Source organism: Lutra lutra, chromosome 12 (assembly GCF_902655055.1).
Source record: "Lutra lutra chromosome 12, mLutLut1.2, whole genome shotgun sequence".
In the NCBI taxonomy this organism is placed as follows: domain Eukaryota; kingdom Metazoa; phylum Chordata; class Mammalia; order Carnivora; family Mustelidae; genus Lutra; species Lutra lutra.
Window position 1 is genome coordinate 51,326,380 of NC_062289.1, and position 14,878 is coordinate 51,341,257.

The following is a 14,878-nucleotide window of genomic DNA, read 5'->3' on the forward strand; positions in this document are numbered from 1 at the left end:
ATATTTGTGTGGAGAGAAAGATTAGTTAAAAAGTCTTTGCAGAGTTATGATCATTACCACAAAGTGCTAGTAATAAGGATAAATGAAAAACAAAGGTTCCAAAATTATTACGAAGAAGCTATACTCACAGATAGATAAGGCTGAGTCTAAACCAAGAGGACAGAAGTTTGATACTATGAACTCATAGAACATTATCCTTTTTTTGATTTACACATAAAAACCTTGTTTTATTTTGTGCACAGATCTTCCTTCTAACATTTTCGGAAGCTGTCACAAAAACTCATTTAGGATATTGGGTTTCCTGGATCCTCTCCAAGCTTTTCTTCCTGCAAATAAGCCTTATATGATCAGAAGATTTAGACTGAAGTAGAGAGAAGACTTTGTCATTTTTGTCTTTTATGAGGACATGTTCTGGAAATCTCAGGAGAATATGATAGATGCTGCACAGTGAAGTCTGGGGTATGTATTTTTGGTACCCAGTAAACAAACACTTAGAGAATAAGGTCTTAGAAGAGCCATATCGTGAAATAGTTAAAATCATCTAAACCTGAAGCAAAGCTTAGATCCTAGTTTTTGCTTCTTGAGTGTCTGCTTTGTTTAAAACAACCAACAAAATTCCTTGGCCCTGTGAACATGAAATTCTGTTCTTGAATTAGAGAGAGAGGCTTTTGCTCATGTGGCTTGGAAAGTCTTCCTGGTTATTTTCAAGTGTGTGAAGCACTAAATTTTGAAGGTCAGAGAAGTTGTGACACATTATTGGTAAGCTCATCAGCTTCTTACTTCATGGTGTGTTCAGAGGGCCATGATGCAGGCAGTCCGGTAAGTGATGGTCATGATGTTCTACTGCAGAACATTTGGGTTTCCCTACAGGTGTAATTGGGATGAAGTGAGTCATTAGTCATCACATTTTCTGGAATAGTCAGAAAAGAAAAAGTTTAGAGTGAAATTGAATACAGTTTGTAATTTGCTTTGGTCACTGATATGAGGGAATGGCATTTTGCATCAAACTTGTTCACTAAATAGGTTTACGATAGGCTGGTACTTAGGCTAAGTAGTGGCTAGAAATGAGTAGAATGAGAATATAAGACTTTTCCAATAAGATTTACTATTATTTATACTAGGTATTAATGAAGATGCTGTGTGCAAATGTGTCCTTTCGTATGATTTAAAAAAAGTCAGTGAGGGTAGGTGATGGGGATGGTGGAGGTACAGGGCAATGGGGGAGGGTTACATAGCCATAAAAGGAAGACTCCGTTTCTAGGGTAAGGAGTCTTGGCTATGCAAGCTATTTGCTAATGTTGTGAAATCATCTGCAAAATCAAACGCTCAGTAAATATACTAGACATAGCCCTCTTGTTTGGATACAAAACCTCACCTTTTCAAGGGCTAAAACATTCTTTGAGTGTTCACCGAGGTTCCAAGGCTTGAAACTTCAGCAAAGACAGATGTGTCGAGTGACCAGAAAAAACAATTCAGGCAGGTATTAGTTTGACTTGTAGCTAGGATTCACCATTTCAAGACCCAAAGCTATGTTTTCTTATCTTAAGGACAAACAGGACAAAAAGCACCTTATTATGCTTAAGCATATATATTAGTTAATATATTAGAGGATTGAAGTTCAGGGTCTTTGTTCATTTTCGACAAATATTTTCAAATAGCCTGTGATAGGTAGATGGAGGCACAGCCCCAGAGTGATGCCTTTTGTCCCTCCCGTTCTCAGAGGACACAGGAGAAACCTACCCTGGGAAGAATTCCATGGTTGCAATTGCTTTTCTAAGGAGATGTGATTGCAGTCTAGTCTAGTATGCCAATCTTTGCTTCCACAGCCTGGGAAGAAACAGTTGCTGCCTGGGAATTCTACTACCTCTGGTGAACATTGTGGGGACAGGGTGGGGTCGTACTTGACATTCCTTTGTGTTATCTGTTAACTGGAAGGAAACTCTAACTTTTGGGTCTTTTCTTTTTTTCTTCCCTTTTCTCCCTTGTCATTTTCAGTTATATACAGGATATCTGAAGATTTCTCTCTCCCTCTTAACCTCAGTCGCCTTAGGAAGAAGTAAAAATCTTTAGGAGAGAAACAGAGTGCGAGGCGGGTAAAATTGGAAGGCTCTCCCCCTTGTCGTGCCCTGTCCTGCCCCAATTCTCCTCTGTCCCTCCCTCTTCTCTCCCCTTCTCCCAGAAAGGATGCTTTAGGTGAGGGCCCTTCCACAATCCGCTCAGGCCCCAGGACTCGCTTTAAGCCAGATCGATGTCTGCATTTGCAATGAACTAGTCCTTACCAGTCGCGGTTTCCTAAGTGGTCTCGGCCGGGACGCCTCGTCAGTGCTTGTCCGGGTGGCTCTGGGCCTTTCCAGCTTCGCATTTTTACCTGATGCACCTCTTTCTTTCGCCGTTCCTGAGACACAAGTCCCCACGCCCCCCCCACCGCCCCCGACAGCAGCGTTAGTCAATTCTCTGAGTTAGAATATTCCTCGACATTAACAGAAAATTACTACTTTCAGGGAGGACTGGGGGGTAGTTTGGGTCTTTGAGACATCGGGTTGCGCGGTATTTGCCTCCATCCAATAGAAAGCAGGAGGAGCCTAGCTCGTGAGCGAGGACTTGGCGACGTGGGGATGCAACCACAGACTTTCGCAGTTTTGGAGTCCGGTCCTGAGCTTCTAGTTCCTCCCCTTCCGCAACCTTCCCGGTATCCCCGGGCTCAAGGGCCCAGGCCAGAACTTTTGAGAAAAGGAAAGCTTCCTTGCTGGGAAGGACGCCAAATTCTCCTAATCAGAGACCATCAATGGGACAGCCACTGTTCTGGGCTCGATTCCCCCAGGAAGCTGTGGGTCCGGGCTGGGCGGGTCTTTCGAGTGTGCCGAGCAAGGGCGGGTCTTGGAAGCTTGATTTTCTGGGGGGTCAGTGACCTAGAATCTCAAAATGATTTCTTTGCTTAGTCTTTCACTTTCGCGAATGGGTTCAGGCCTCAAGGCCATCAATTTCGGAGTGCTGGGCACCGAGTTCCGCGCGTACCTAAGCTGAGCAGAGTGGAAGTGGCACAGCCCTTGTAAACCAGGGCATAGTTAAGATTCTTGCGGGCCATGGAGCCAGTAGTCTGTCACCCGCCCCACGAAGTTAATGGTGTTTGTGGTTTTCCTTCTGATAGGCCATGAAGTCAACATTCTCCCCACATGGTGGCTCCCTTTACTAAAGTTGAGTAGTGAATTTGTGCAGGGAGTCTTGGAAATTTTCAAATATTTCTACAGATTGAACTCATCTCGGAATTCGCGTGGGAGGGAAGAGTAAGGATTTTAATCGGATTCACCTTTGACGCGAAGCAAAGAGGAAGACAGAAAAGTCACAGTTGGTAATAGCTTTGGGTGCTTTAGTAAGAAAGACGTCCCTGCTTGATTATCCGGTTGGTCGTGTTCACGGAGGGCTCTTTGTGTGCGAATTTACTCCAGAGGCAGAGCTGAGCACGGAACATATGCATGTAAACATTGCAACATAAAAAGGTGAACATATGCACTGGAGACAAAGAGATACATCCCTACATGTGGTTCATAGCTTTATTGCAGGCAGGCAATCTGGAGTATCCCCAGGAAAAAGCTAAAATGAAGCGAGTAGCTTCTGCTCATTCATGACCAGGAATAAGCAAAACTTTTGTCTTCTTGAAGGGAATATTAGATCTCAAATAAGAAAGTAGGAAAGGAAATTTTGAATGAGAAACATAATTTTGTCTTAGAAAAAGCATGCAAAACTAATATAGCTTATTTAAAAGTTAGCTCCAAATTATAATAGGAAATATTCCCACTAAGTTGCCATTTCCTCTAAGTTTTGTTTAAGACCCAAATAATTAAAATGCACACTAATGGTTATTGATGGTTCTATTTCCTTTGAGCAATAAAAAGAAATAGGCTAGATTTTCTCTTACTGGAGTAGAAATTTAGGAATCTTCTTAAATTGCCCAGGGGCTTGAAAGCCTCCCAGTGGCTCTAGTCTTCTCTTATTGCTTTCCTCTTCCCACGTCATTTTCAGCTAAAAAAAAATTAACGGTTCCCAATGGAGGGATTCCCGTTAGAAACCCTCAGCAAGTAATCTTGTACTGGGAATCCTCACGCTTTCCCAATCTGTCTGTATTTCTCCAAACAGAACCCAAGTTGTAAATAAAGGAGAATAATGTATTTCTCAGTCCCAAATTCTTAAAATTTCAATTTCTGTGGAAAATAAAATTTCACAGTTTCAATCTTTGAAATCAGTAAAAGCCAAGAAAGTGTGAAGGTGTTCAAATAGGCCACCTAGAAATCTACAAACCAGGACTAACAGGAAACAGAAAGCTCTTTACTCAAAAGTAGGCAGGGTCTGACTGTTCTCAGCATTAAGGGCATTCATGGATACTGCAAAGGGGGAACGTATCTGAACAGTGGGGAGACTTGGACAGTGAATTGTTACATTAATAGTATCAGTGCCAAATCTTCAGATTTAGAGGCTCTGGTGAAAAATTAAACCAATGGTAATTTTCAATGTTTGTAGCATCTACGACCAGAGCTCAGCACCCAGAGCTTGGACAGCTCCACAGGCCACCCACCGGATGCAGCTTTAACTCTAATCAATCTACTCATAGCCAGACTGTCAATGACAGCCAGACTCATTAGCGATTTACTGAAAATCCTCCAAGACTTCCCTTTAAAAACAAAACGACTTCCACATTTAATTGTCTATCTCTAAAAGAACATACGCAAGAAATTAGGAGATCTAAATTAAATTTATTAATAGGAGAGGTTGATGGTGCTTAATTCCAGAGACCAGAGCTCTGATTGCTGGGGCTTGATGAAAAGTAAAGAGAAATCGTATGGACGTAATTAAAAACATAACTTTCACCATCCTCTAGATTCTATGAATTCTTTACCCATCCTTGAGAAATGGCTAAAACTGAAAACCATCAAAATAATTGCTCTTCTTAAAAATTGGATTGTATGAGTGAAAGGTGTTTATGAGAAGTCGATGACTCCGGATCTTATCATCCAAGAGGACAGCACAGAATAGTTAATATGTTCCTTGAGGGACTAGGATGCTGACGTCTTTTTCTGATACCCGATCATTACGTGACTGAAAAAAAAAAAAGGAAGTCATTCCATGAATAAAAATCGGAGCGCAACAGTGCAACAAAATATTCTGTACTTAAAGGCCATAGGCAGACAGATGTTGACAAGGAAGGCTCTTCTAAAACCACGTTCAGATAGATTTCTGCTAACTGCACATATAAATAGGAGCAGAGGGCCGGTCACCTCTGTCACCACCGGCAGCACCAGCAGCAGAAGCCGCAGCTTCAGACGCAGCCAGGGGGACCTCACAGCAGAGAAGGCGCTGCCGACTTGCACAACTGCCTGACCAGGCGGTTGCAACAGACGCCTGCCGAGCCCGGGGGGCGAGGGGGGGGGGAACCTCCCTCTTCCTTCCTCTACTTCTTTGACTTTACCTCTTTTCCCTAATCACTTAGTTCTTTCTCCCGGTGGACTTAGGCCCCTTTGTCTCCAACCCCCACTTTAGCTCCTCGCCTCCTCTTTCTTCCTTCCCCATCTCTCTCTCCTCGCCCCCTTGCCTCGGTGTCACGCTTCCTCCTAGTTCCGTGCGTCTGCAAACTTTTGAACAGAATACTGGCCTCACCAAACAAGTCCTCCAGCTCCTCCTGCTGCTCCTGCTCTTTCCTGCGGCTTCTTAGACACTAACGCCAGACGGTGATGCCTCTTGGGTTGTGACTCCAGCGCAGAAACTTGGAGGAGCCCTTTGCCCGCCGTCCTACTTGGCAACAAACCCTCTCCTAGCAGTGGTAAGAGTTGAATGGTAAGGGGAAAAATATCTTACCAAATCAAACGACTTGTTTGACTGCTGATTCACCAGCATCAGGGTACGAGTTAGCTTTCCTTCGCACCAGGTTTGGCGAGTTAAGCGGGCACTAGGTATATACATATATATGTTTTTCTAACTATAGGGAGAGGGAAGTGGCAGGGCGCGCACGGGCTGTCATTCAGCGGTTTTCAACACTGAGAGCTGGTGCTTTGCTCTGTCCCTCCCCTAGTTCGGGGAGTTTCTTGGGGTTGGCGGGTGAAAGGCCAGAGGCGTTCAGACAGATGTGTGCCCTCTTTCCCCTTCTTCGCAGAATGGCCATGTGTAGCGGAGCGAGGCTTGCCCTCCTGGTCTACGGGATAATAATGCACAGCAGTGTCTACTGCTCACCTGCCGCCGCAGGACTCCGGTTCCCAGGAATCAGGTAGGTGCTGGCCGCCTGGGCTGAGCTGAGGCTTGGCTTCCCCTAACACTTCTTCGTGGTTGTCCTCCTGCAGTTCCGCGGTCCCGGCTATGATCGTCTCCCCACTGGCTCCCAGTACGCCGCTGTCAGCCTGGGTCCGGCCTTGGGTCTTTGGCCCCAGCTCAGTGCAAGGTCCGGGCAGGCTCCACTGCGGCTCAGCGCCCCTCCCCCAGCCCGCAGCAGCCAAGGACCCGGGGTAGAGCAAGGGAGCTTCAGGGCTGGAGAAACCTCCCCTCCCCCAGCCCCGCCCGCGGTAGGGGGCAGGGCCCGGCCCGGAGATTGACTTCTTTTCCCTATTCTTAGCTTGAGTTAAGAGAACTACTTCTCTGGTGCCCGCAGCCAGGTTGGAGGGTTGAGCGTGAAGCTCCCGTGGACTTCGCTTTGTTACAGCTTGTTCTGGGCTATCGGGGCGGGGTCTCCCTTTCTCTCCTCTGATCTCACTTTCACTTCAATTCGAATTCTTTCCCCTGGAAGAGCTTTCTCTCAAGTGATACGTTTTCCAACTGCAATTTGAGTCTCAAACTGTCTTGGGGAGGGTGAGTGTTGGCCGGGTATGGTTGAGGAGAAGCGTTTTGAGAGAAGGAAGGACAAGAATGAGTCTGAAAGGCAGGGGGAGAAACGGATGAAACGGATGAAAGGAAGGAGGGAGAGAAAGCCGGCAGGCAGGCAGGACCAGGACAACCTTGCTAGCCCGAGGCTGGAGTAACCCTGGCTTTTTTCTTAACCCCTGGTTTCAATCGGTTGGCACTGCCAGGTTCCTTAGGCAATCCCAAAGTCCCGGGGCGGTCGCCGGAGAGTGGAAGCTCCATTTGCAGCGCAGCTTCCGCGCTTCGCGGTGCTCCCGGCTCCCAGCAGCTAGGAGCGCGCCTTCTGCCGGCTAAGCTGCTTCTCCAAGCCGCGCCCAAGAAAGGTCGCCCTTAGCGGCCGCTGACCATTAATTTGGCCGGAGAGATGGGTTCTGACTTCAGTATTAGGATTCCAGCATCTGGGCACGGGGCAGGGATAAAAGTGGCCAGAAAGACCCGGGGACTCTGGGAAGCTGGGCTATAGAGGAGGCGCGTCGCCGAGGAAGGGCTGGGTGTGGGGCGGACGGAGGGATGTGCTTGCCTTATCCTTACCTCTCCACGGATTGGGGAAAGGCGAGCAGAATAACGAAGTACGACTCTAAACCCTACTAGAGAGCGATACTTGCCCTGGCCGCGTTCCGAGTCTCTCCAGCGGCCCAAAGCGAGGAGGTTTTGCGTTTTAGCTCATTTCCCCCCGTCTCGTATCAAGGATAGAGGCGCTAGGCAAGGGCGACTTCAAGACCGCGGCGCTCCTGTTGGCTCTCGGTCCCCTGTTGACCCTTTCCCTTTCCGCCGACCCAACATTCCTAACAGATTAGCGCGAACTATTTTTTTTTCTTTAGCGGACCTAAAAGCCCTATTTCACTCCCAGCAATTTTCAAAGACCCGAGCGCCTGGCACTTTCCTTGGGCGAGGAGCACCAGAGTGCGCGGACATGCCACAGAATGAGACACGGCCAAACAGGCTAAGTTTAGGGGCATCTATTATTCATGTTCCTGCCAGATCCTCTCCCGCCCAAAATAGAAGTCGGAGTTTCTCCGTGACCTACATCTGCGCGGGGAAGGGCTCCCCTGGGCTCAGAGGCTGGGTGGGGGTGGCTGGCGGAGTCGGCCGCGGCACACCCCACCCATCCACCCTCCTTCTGTTTCGCTCTGGGCCTCCCCTATCGGGTCTTCGCGTTGGCCAGAATCTTGTCTCTGAAGACCTTTCTCGTCCCCGCCCGTGGCTGCTTGTTTGGGGTGGCTCAGGAGCCAGGCCCGTGGAGGGTGGGGGAGGTAAGATCCTTTTCTGTGGCCAGGTGTAAGGGGTCGGCACAGACGTCTGGGCTTCCCAGGGCCCTGAAGGCTGACCCTTTATCCGCGAGAGGACCGGTCGGAGAGCATTTTGGAGGGATAGGGAATTTCTCTTGGGTGTACTTTCTTTCGCCTTACCTCTACCCCCTCCCCCATGCCGGAAGAAGTGGCAATTCTCCATGGGGGGAATCTTTAGAAAGAAGGAAAATCAGTGCGAGCCCCTTTCTCGGGGTCCTGGCAGAGCCGGGGAGAGACCTGTACTGACCACTCCTTCTGCCCCCGGGCTACCCCGGCAGGCCGGAGGATGAGGTGTACAACGAGGACGGAAACCCGCTGCAGGACTTCTACGACTCCGACCCTCCTGGCCTCGGAAGCCCCGCCTCTGCGCTGCGCGACGCCTACGCGCTCTACTACCCCGCGGAGAGGAGGTACCACGCGCGGCCTCCGCTACGGCACGGGACTGAGGTGGCGGGAGGAGAAGGGTGGTGGCCCACCGAATAGGCTGTTTTTCATAAAAACCCTCAAGCCTCTCCTCTCTCTGGCTGATACCCGTGAGAGCGACAAAAAGTTAGTAGCGGGCCGGTCTGTGTGGCCATGAGGGTCGCGTGGGACCTAAAGATCTGTTGCCCAAGGAGTGGCCGGGAGTGCGCGCCCCATCCAGACTCCATGCTTGGCATCTCTGGAGGGCAGCAGGGACTCCCGTTCCTAACAGTCAGTCGCGGGAACATCCCAAAAGAGTAATCCGCAAGTTCTGTGCCTCCGGGGCGTGTCCCGTCAGCCTTCCGGAGCGCCGAGGCGCGTGCGTGCCTACCTGGGGAACTGGGGCTGCCTCTTGGGGACAGTCAGTGACCCTGGGCGCTCGCTTTGCCTCCCCGTTAGAGATGTCGCCCAAGGGATCCTTAACAAGGCCTACCGCAAAGTACTGGACCAGCTGTCCGCCAGGAAATACCTGCAGACACTCATGGCCAAGGGCCTGGGGTAAGAGTTTGCGAAAGAGTTAAGCGCCGCGGGAGCAGCGCGCGCTCCGGGGTGGGTGTCGGTGTGAGCGCGCGCGGGGTGGGCGGTGCCGCTTCTGCGTCCGTGCGTGCGCGTGGGCCCGAGGGTGCGTCTGCGCCGCAGGGTCTTCGGGGCCAGCCGGCGGTCCCTGGCGGAGGTTCTGATCGAGCACCTTAAGTTTGGCCAGACAGTTATGAGCGGCAAAAGGCAAGGAGAAGGCAGAGAAACTGGGGAGTTTGATCCGTTTTGAATTTAAAAACGAAGAAAAACCAAATAGCCTCCTTCCCTCCCCCCTCACCTCCGTCCGCCCCGAGTGACTGAAAACCTTCGAGCTTCGCGGGACGATTTGCTATAATTTCTAAGGGTGACTTAAAAAAAAATCATGTCTTTTACTGTAAATCCATATCGAAACAAATAAATCCTCAAATTTGGTCGGGGAAACAAACAGTTCTTGCGCGTGCCAGACAAACCCAGAGCACAGGGCTTGCGTGGAGCATCTCTGAGCAGAAGGCAACATTTTAATAAAGCCCATGGGGAAACAGATTACATTTTTCGCAATGAATAATTCATGTGATGAAAAATATTGCCCTCAGCCTGTCGACTTATATTATTATCATCACGTTTTTCAACTTAGCGTGCGGAAGGGAGGAGTGCCCATGTCTGACTAGGAATTGCAGGATCGATGTAAAACTCCCAGGCAGCAGCCAACGTGGCTCTTGGGGCTTTTTGGTTATTTTCTCTGGCGGGGGGTGGGGGTCGGAGGGATGAACAGGACCATTTAGCGCAAAAGGGCTGATGGTCAAATCTCAAAGAGCAGCATCTGGAGAGAGGTTAGGCGTGAAGCACGCCTGCCCTTGGCCCGGACCTCATCCCGGGTCCCTTCTGTAGGGATTTAGTGCCAGGAAAGCCTCGGTGGGGAGGGCGGGATGAGGGGTTTACATCACAGCCCTCCCCTCCAGCTGCTTACTGGCAGAGGAAGGCGGCGCGGTGGGTGATGAGAGCTGTGCCTTCTCTGAAGGCTCCCGCGTGGGGTGGGGCCCACCTGCTCCCCGCAGCTATTGAATCTGTGTCTCCCGCCCCGCCACCTCTTCCCGACCCCTTTCCTTGCAGTGGGAACCTAGGCGGCGGCGCAGAGGACGACTCGGAGCCTCTCTCCAAGCGCCACTCAGACGGAATCTTCACCGACAGCTACAGTCGCTACCGGAAACAAATGGCTGTCAAGAAATACTTGGCGGCCGTCCTAGGGAAAAGGTATAAACAAAGGGTTAAAAATAAAGGACGCCGAATAGCGTATTTGTAGCGATGAGTTATCAGCTACCTTGTGTATACAATCCTGACACAATGAAAAGTCACTTTCCCAACTGACTGAACAGTCATCGCTCATGTGTTCTATCCAAACATGTATTTATGTATGAAGTAAAGCCATTAAATGAATATTTTGATAATAATATTGTTTTTTCTTTTTACAAAGCACTAGAGAATGCACAGATATACTTTGTGGACCAATTATTAATATATATATATTACAAATATATATATTACGAATATATATAGGTATAAAAGACAGCAGTTCATACAGAGTGTGCACAAGGATTGAAAATTCGCCTGAGCTGTTTATGTTTTTATATAAAATAAGTAGAAAAATAGACAATCATTGTTTTGAATATTACTCCTATTTTTGTAAAATGGAATTAAAAGGATAGTATTTTTATCCACGACAGGCCTGAAGATATTAATACTGACCATTTGCTACTGTACATAATGATGCCCTGCTCCAGGGAGATTTGGAGGTAATGATTTGGGAGAATTGCTGAAGGGCATTCTTTCCTAGAGAGTCTCTGGGGCAGGCTACTACAGTCCCAGCTGAACTCAGCTAGGACTGTCCCCTTTTGTCCCCTCGCTGGGTGGCAATTCCAGTACTTCTGCTTTCTTTGATTCTACTTTTATGTGTACTTGTTTCTCTTCAGACTCTCAGCCCAGAAGGAAATTCTCCTGATAAAAACAACAGCTCAATCCAAATTGTGCTTCTCCCCAGAATTCACACCACTCTCTGGGGGAAGTGTTGGTAGGTTGTACAGAAAAGGGAGACTTGGTAGAAAAATCTCCCTTCTCTGTACTTGCAGGAAACTCGATATCCCAAGGTTAGGGCAAATGGAACAGAGTGAAGGAAATGTAGGTATACCGGAAGAGGCAGAGCATAAGGCAGTCAGAGGAGGACCCTGGAGAGGGACTGGTTTGGAGCTGCCCCAGGTCTGGGACGCTGCGGGTAAGCTGAGTCCCACTGTAGGTCCCCTGCCTGACTGACTTTGGGTGCTGGATATTGGAAATGGATGCAAAGTACAATGTGTTTTTCTCCAGTGCTGTCAATACTTCTCATCTTGTGAAATGACCAGGATGCTCCCCTTTGAACCCAGCTCTGTAGGAGTCACATTTTTCTTTTGTGATTTTCTGAAGACTCTTTCCCACCCTCTTGCACTGTTGAAGTACCGTTTACATTTTTCACTCATTTCTCTTAAACTTGTGAATGCTTCTTACTTTTTTTGTTGTTTGATGCAAGTACCTGTTGTAAAGTTTAGGAACCCCTGTGTAGTTACCACTAAGTAATTATGCTCTAAATATGAACCCTTTGTTTCTTGTTTATTGAGTTTGTAGGTAAAATGTATTTTTCTACATTATGGCTTATTGCTTAGTAAAATTTATTTCATAAAACCAACCTTTGTCATATTAGAATGTGTAGTGTTCACATGTTGCTCAGTTTTACTAACTGATAAATCGTTTAAACCTCATCTTCATATGTATGAGTACTATCTTATATTTGTGGTCAAGAGTGAGGTAAGCAAGCTCCAACAGACCCTGAGAACCTCCCCCTTGTATCCTTTCTTGGCTACAGAAAGCATGTCTGTCTGTTTCCTATCAATTCCTTGAACATGTGAGTAATCTCTATAAACAAAAGAACCTTCACCCAGCAACCAGATCAAGCTACAACAGGCAAACCAGCCAAACTCCCCAAATTCAGGCACAGATTCTTTTGGAGAAAAAGAAAAAGAGAACAAGAAAAGATTAAACATTAGCTTGTAAAGTTTAAAGGAACTTTCCTTTTCCTTTATGGATTTGATTCGGTATGAAGTCATAAATCAAAGAAAACAGAATTGGATTTGCATTCCCAGGCGGGATGGATGCTACCAGGAGATCACATTGCAAACAGTGAAAGCACAGAGGCATTCGATCTATGCCTGAGTCCTGTGTTTGGGATCAATCTTTCTTTAATTCTGCAGTCTCCTCAGGCAATGTGACACGGGATGCAGTTTGCAGCTTTAGTGCCTTTCTTCGCCTTTTAAATCGCCACGAATCACAGATGGCTATTTAGTGGCCCTACAATGCTGCAACACATCGGCTTGCATTTTAGTCTTAATTATTTGTTTCTTGGATAATGGGCAGAGTTTTCTGTATTTGTGTCAGCTGTTAGTGGTGAAATAGGGCTCTAGTTAACCTTTTATTTATGAAGTCTAATTTAGTGTTCCTGTGGCTAGTTGCAAGCATTTACAGTGATCACCCAGTTTAATCTTTTGTATACTTTTTAGAAATGCCAAGAGCCTTACTAACCTGGAGCAGATTTATGATATAGTGATAATTTAGGTAGGTGTTAGTCTTGGAGCTCTTATTTTGTGTGCAACTGATTATAAAAAACATCTTAACCAAGTATTATTACACACATGATATCTATAACTAGGACTTTGATAACTGTTATATAAATTGTGTAAAATTTGTATGAATAAATTTTTGTAAACAATGTAACTTCGTCTAATGTTTGGAGAAAAAAGACATCTAGGAAATAACTAAAATCTCTTAAAGGATTATATTTTCTTTAGCAATCATAAGATCTTTCATGTCGGGAATATATAAGCTTCCATGTATTTTCATAAACTATACTTTAATATCTGCTTGCTGTGTTAACTGAATTCAACTAAAAATTTAAAGTAGCTACTCAGATGGAGATGCCTAAGAAGATAGTAAATTCATAAATAGGCATGGGTGTTGGAACACTTCTAGGATGCACCATTTAGATAAATTTCCATGGCTTAGTGTATATATACATTGTGCCCAGTATTCAGAAAGTTACTGTCCACTGGGGAAATAATACCTGGGTATAAGTTATGCTACTAAAATAGCAATATAACATGTTCTTTTACAAGTAACTCTTCAGACTTAATTGTTCTCGATAAAACTGCATAAAAATGACTTAAATAATCAGTTTTGGAGGTTTTAAAATATGTTTAGAGATCTACAAACAACTATTTTTGATTAATGTGCTTTGGGTGGAAGGAAAGAGAACATGAGCAAGCAAAGAGTTAATTAAATGCCTTTAAAAATATATTTTGAAAGGACAAAATGTGAACAGTCATTTGTGGATTCTTTGTTTTATTAGTTTATATTACCTAACTTTAAAGCAAAGCCTTCATATGAAATTCCCATGAGTTTCTCAGTTGTGTTTGTTTTGGAGCCTTTGACGATTTCTGGGCTTAAAAAAATGTATTGAAATCATTTATAATAAGTCAAATACCATTTAATTTAAATTGCCAGAGTGTCATCTTAAAAATTAATGCATTCAATTAATAAATCAATAACTATGTCACAGTAATATTAAAGAATGAGCAAGGATCAGCAAGGATTCAGAAACTATCTTCAGAACTTGGCTCAGTATTTAAGGCCCAGAATTATGTAGGGAGGAGCTTATGATCTAGAGATCTCATTTGTAGTAAATTTAAAAAAATACAGTACAATTCATATTTACATTGAATTTTATTGAATACGTTTTTACTTCTTCATCTTCAATTGCCTACCCCATTGAGCTGCTGGTGTGGTAAATGGAAGAATGAAGAAAAATAATTTATTTGGTTGGGGGCACGACTTGTTAAGAAAGTAGCGATAAACTCCAGATTGGCTGACTTCAAATGAAGTTCATGTATATATAGCACCTTGCTATCTTCTCTTATGGGATCAATCAAATGATAGTTTTCCCTTGGAAGGCTTGATATGTTTAGGTAGCCAAGAATTGTGTTTTGTTGCTATTAGGGCTGTGAATACATTGATTCAATACAGTAAATATTTATTGAACACCTAAAACCAGGCACATGGGTTAAGAGAGTTTAACTAACACCTGGGAGTTAAGGTAGTATTTTTCCAAAGAATATTCTTCTGCTACAAGATCATTATTAATAATGTAATTGCAGGCCTCCACCAGAACAAGTGAATCTGTGTTTTAAGTAAAAACCTTAGATTAATGGGCCCTAAGTTTGAGACCACCTAGATTTAGAATTTGGTTATTATATATGTATGAATGTATGTGTACTGGGACTGGGTGGATTTTTTTTTTCATGTTAAATAAGCAAGAAGTCATGCTACCTATACACAGTAATATATCAACAATATATTCTCCCAGGATGGATATTAGGTTCTTCAAAAAATTGCTGTATTTCCTGTAGGTCAGTAAGGCCACAGTTAGCATTATTTTACTTATGTATTCTGGTTGGACATCTCTATCAAAAGGGCTTCTGGAAGGAGAGTGATCCTATAATTAGAGTCCAAAAAATCCAATCACATGACTGAGAGATGAATGAAATTACTGAGAGAAACCATGCAGCCAGCTGGCAGTAATTCTGCGGATCCAGAAGTCAACTTCGGATTACATCATATCCAGATCTGGCTTGAATGTATCCCCACAACTGTTTACA

At 45.5% G+C, this 14,878-nt stretch overlaps 1 protein-coding gene across 2 annotated transcripts; it reads left to right on the forward strand.

Annotated features, from left to right (window-relative positions):
* Positions 1-5,114: 5,114 nt before the first annotated feature.
* Positions 5,115-13,394, forward strand: ADCYAP1 (adenylate cyclase activating polypeptide 1). Of its 2 annotated transcripts, none has more exons than XM_047697529.1 (5): positions 5,115-5,826; positions 6,143-6,253; positions 8,447-8,578; positions 9,030-9,128; positions 10,257-13,394. In XM_047697529.1, the coding sequence occupies exons 2-5, from the start codon at positions 6,144-6,146 to the stop codon at positions 10,444-10,446; spliced, it is 531 nt and encodes a 176-aa protein (XP_047553485.1). In that variant the 5' UTR covers positions 5,115-5,826; position 6,143; the 3' UTR covers positions 10,447-13,394. The 2 variants fall into 2 exon arrangements, with proteins under 2 accessions (XP_047553485.1, XP_047553484.1); XM_047697528.1 differs by having other exon boundaries at positions 5,139-5,812.
* The last annotated feature ends 1,484 nt before the right edge of the window (positions 13,395-14,878 follow it).

What these genes read in the sequence shown, in the direction of transcription:
- ADCYAP1 (XM_047697529.1), top strand. Translation starts at nt 6,144, where the DNA reads ATGGCCATGTGTAGCGGAGCGAGGCTTGCCCTCCTGGTCTACGGGATA. An exon ending in CTCCGGTTCCCAGGAATCAG is followed by an intron (nt 6,254 to 8,446) that starts GTAGGTGCTGGC and finishes CTACCCCGGCAG; the next exon opens with GCCGGAGGATGAGGTGTACA. An exon ending in TACTACCCCGCGGAGAGGAG is followed by an intron (nt 8,579 to 9,029) that starts GTACCACGCGCG and finishes CCTCCCCGTTAG; the next exon opens with AGATGTCGCCCAAGGGATCC.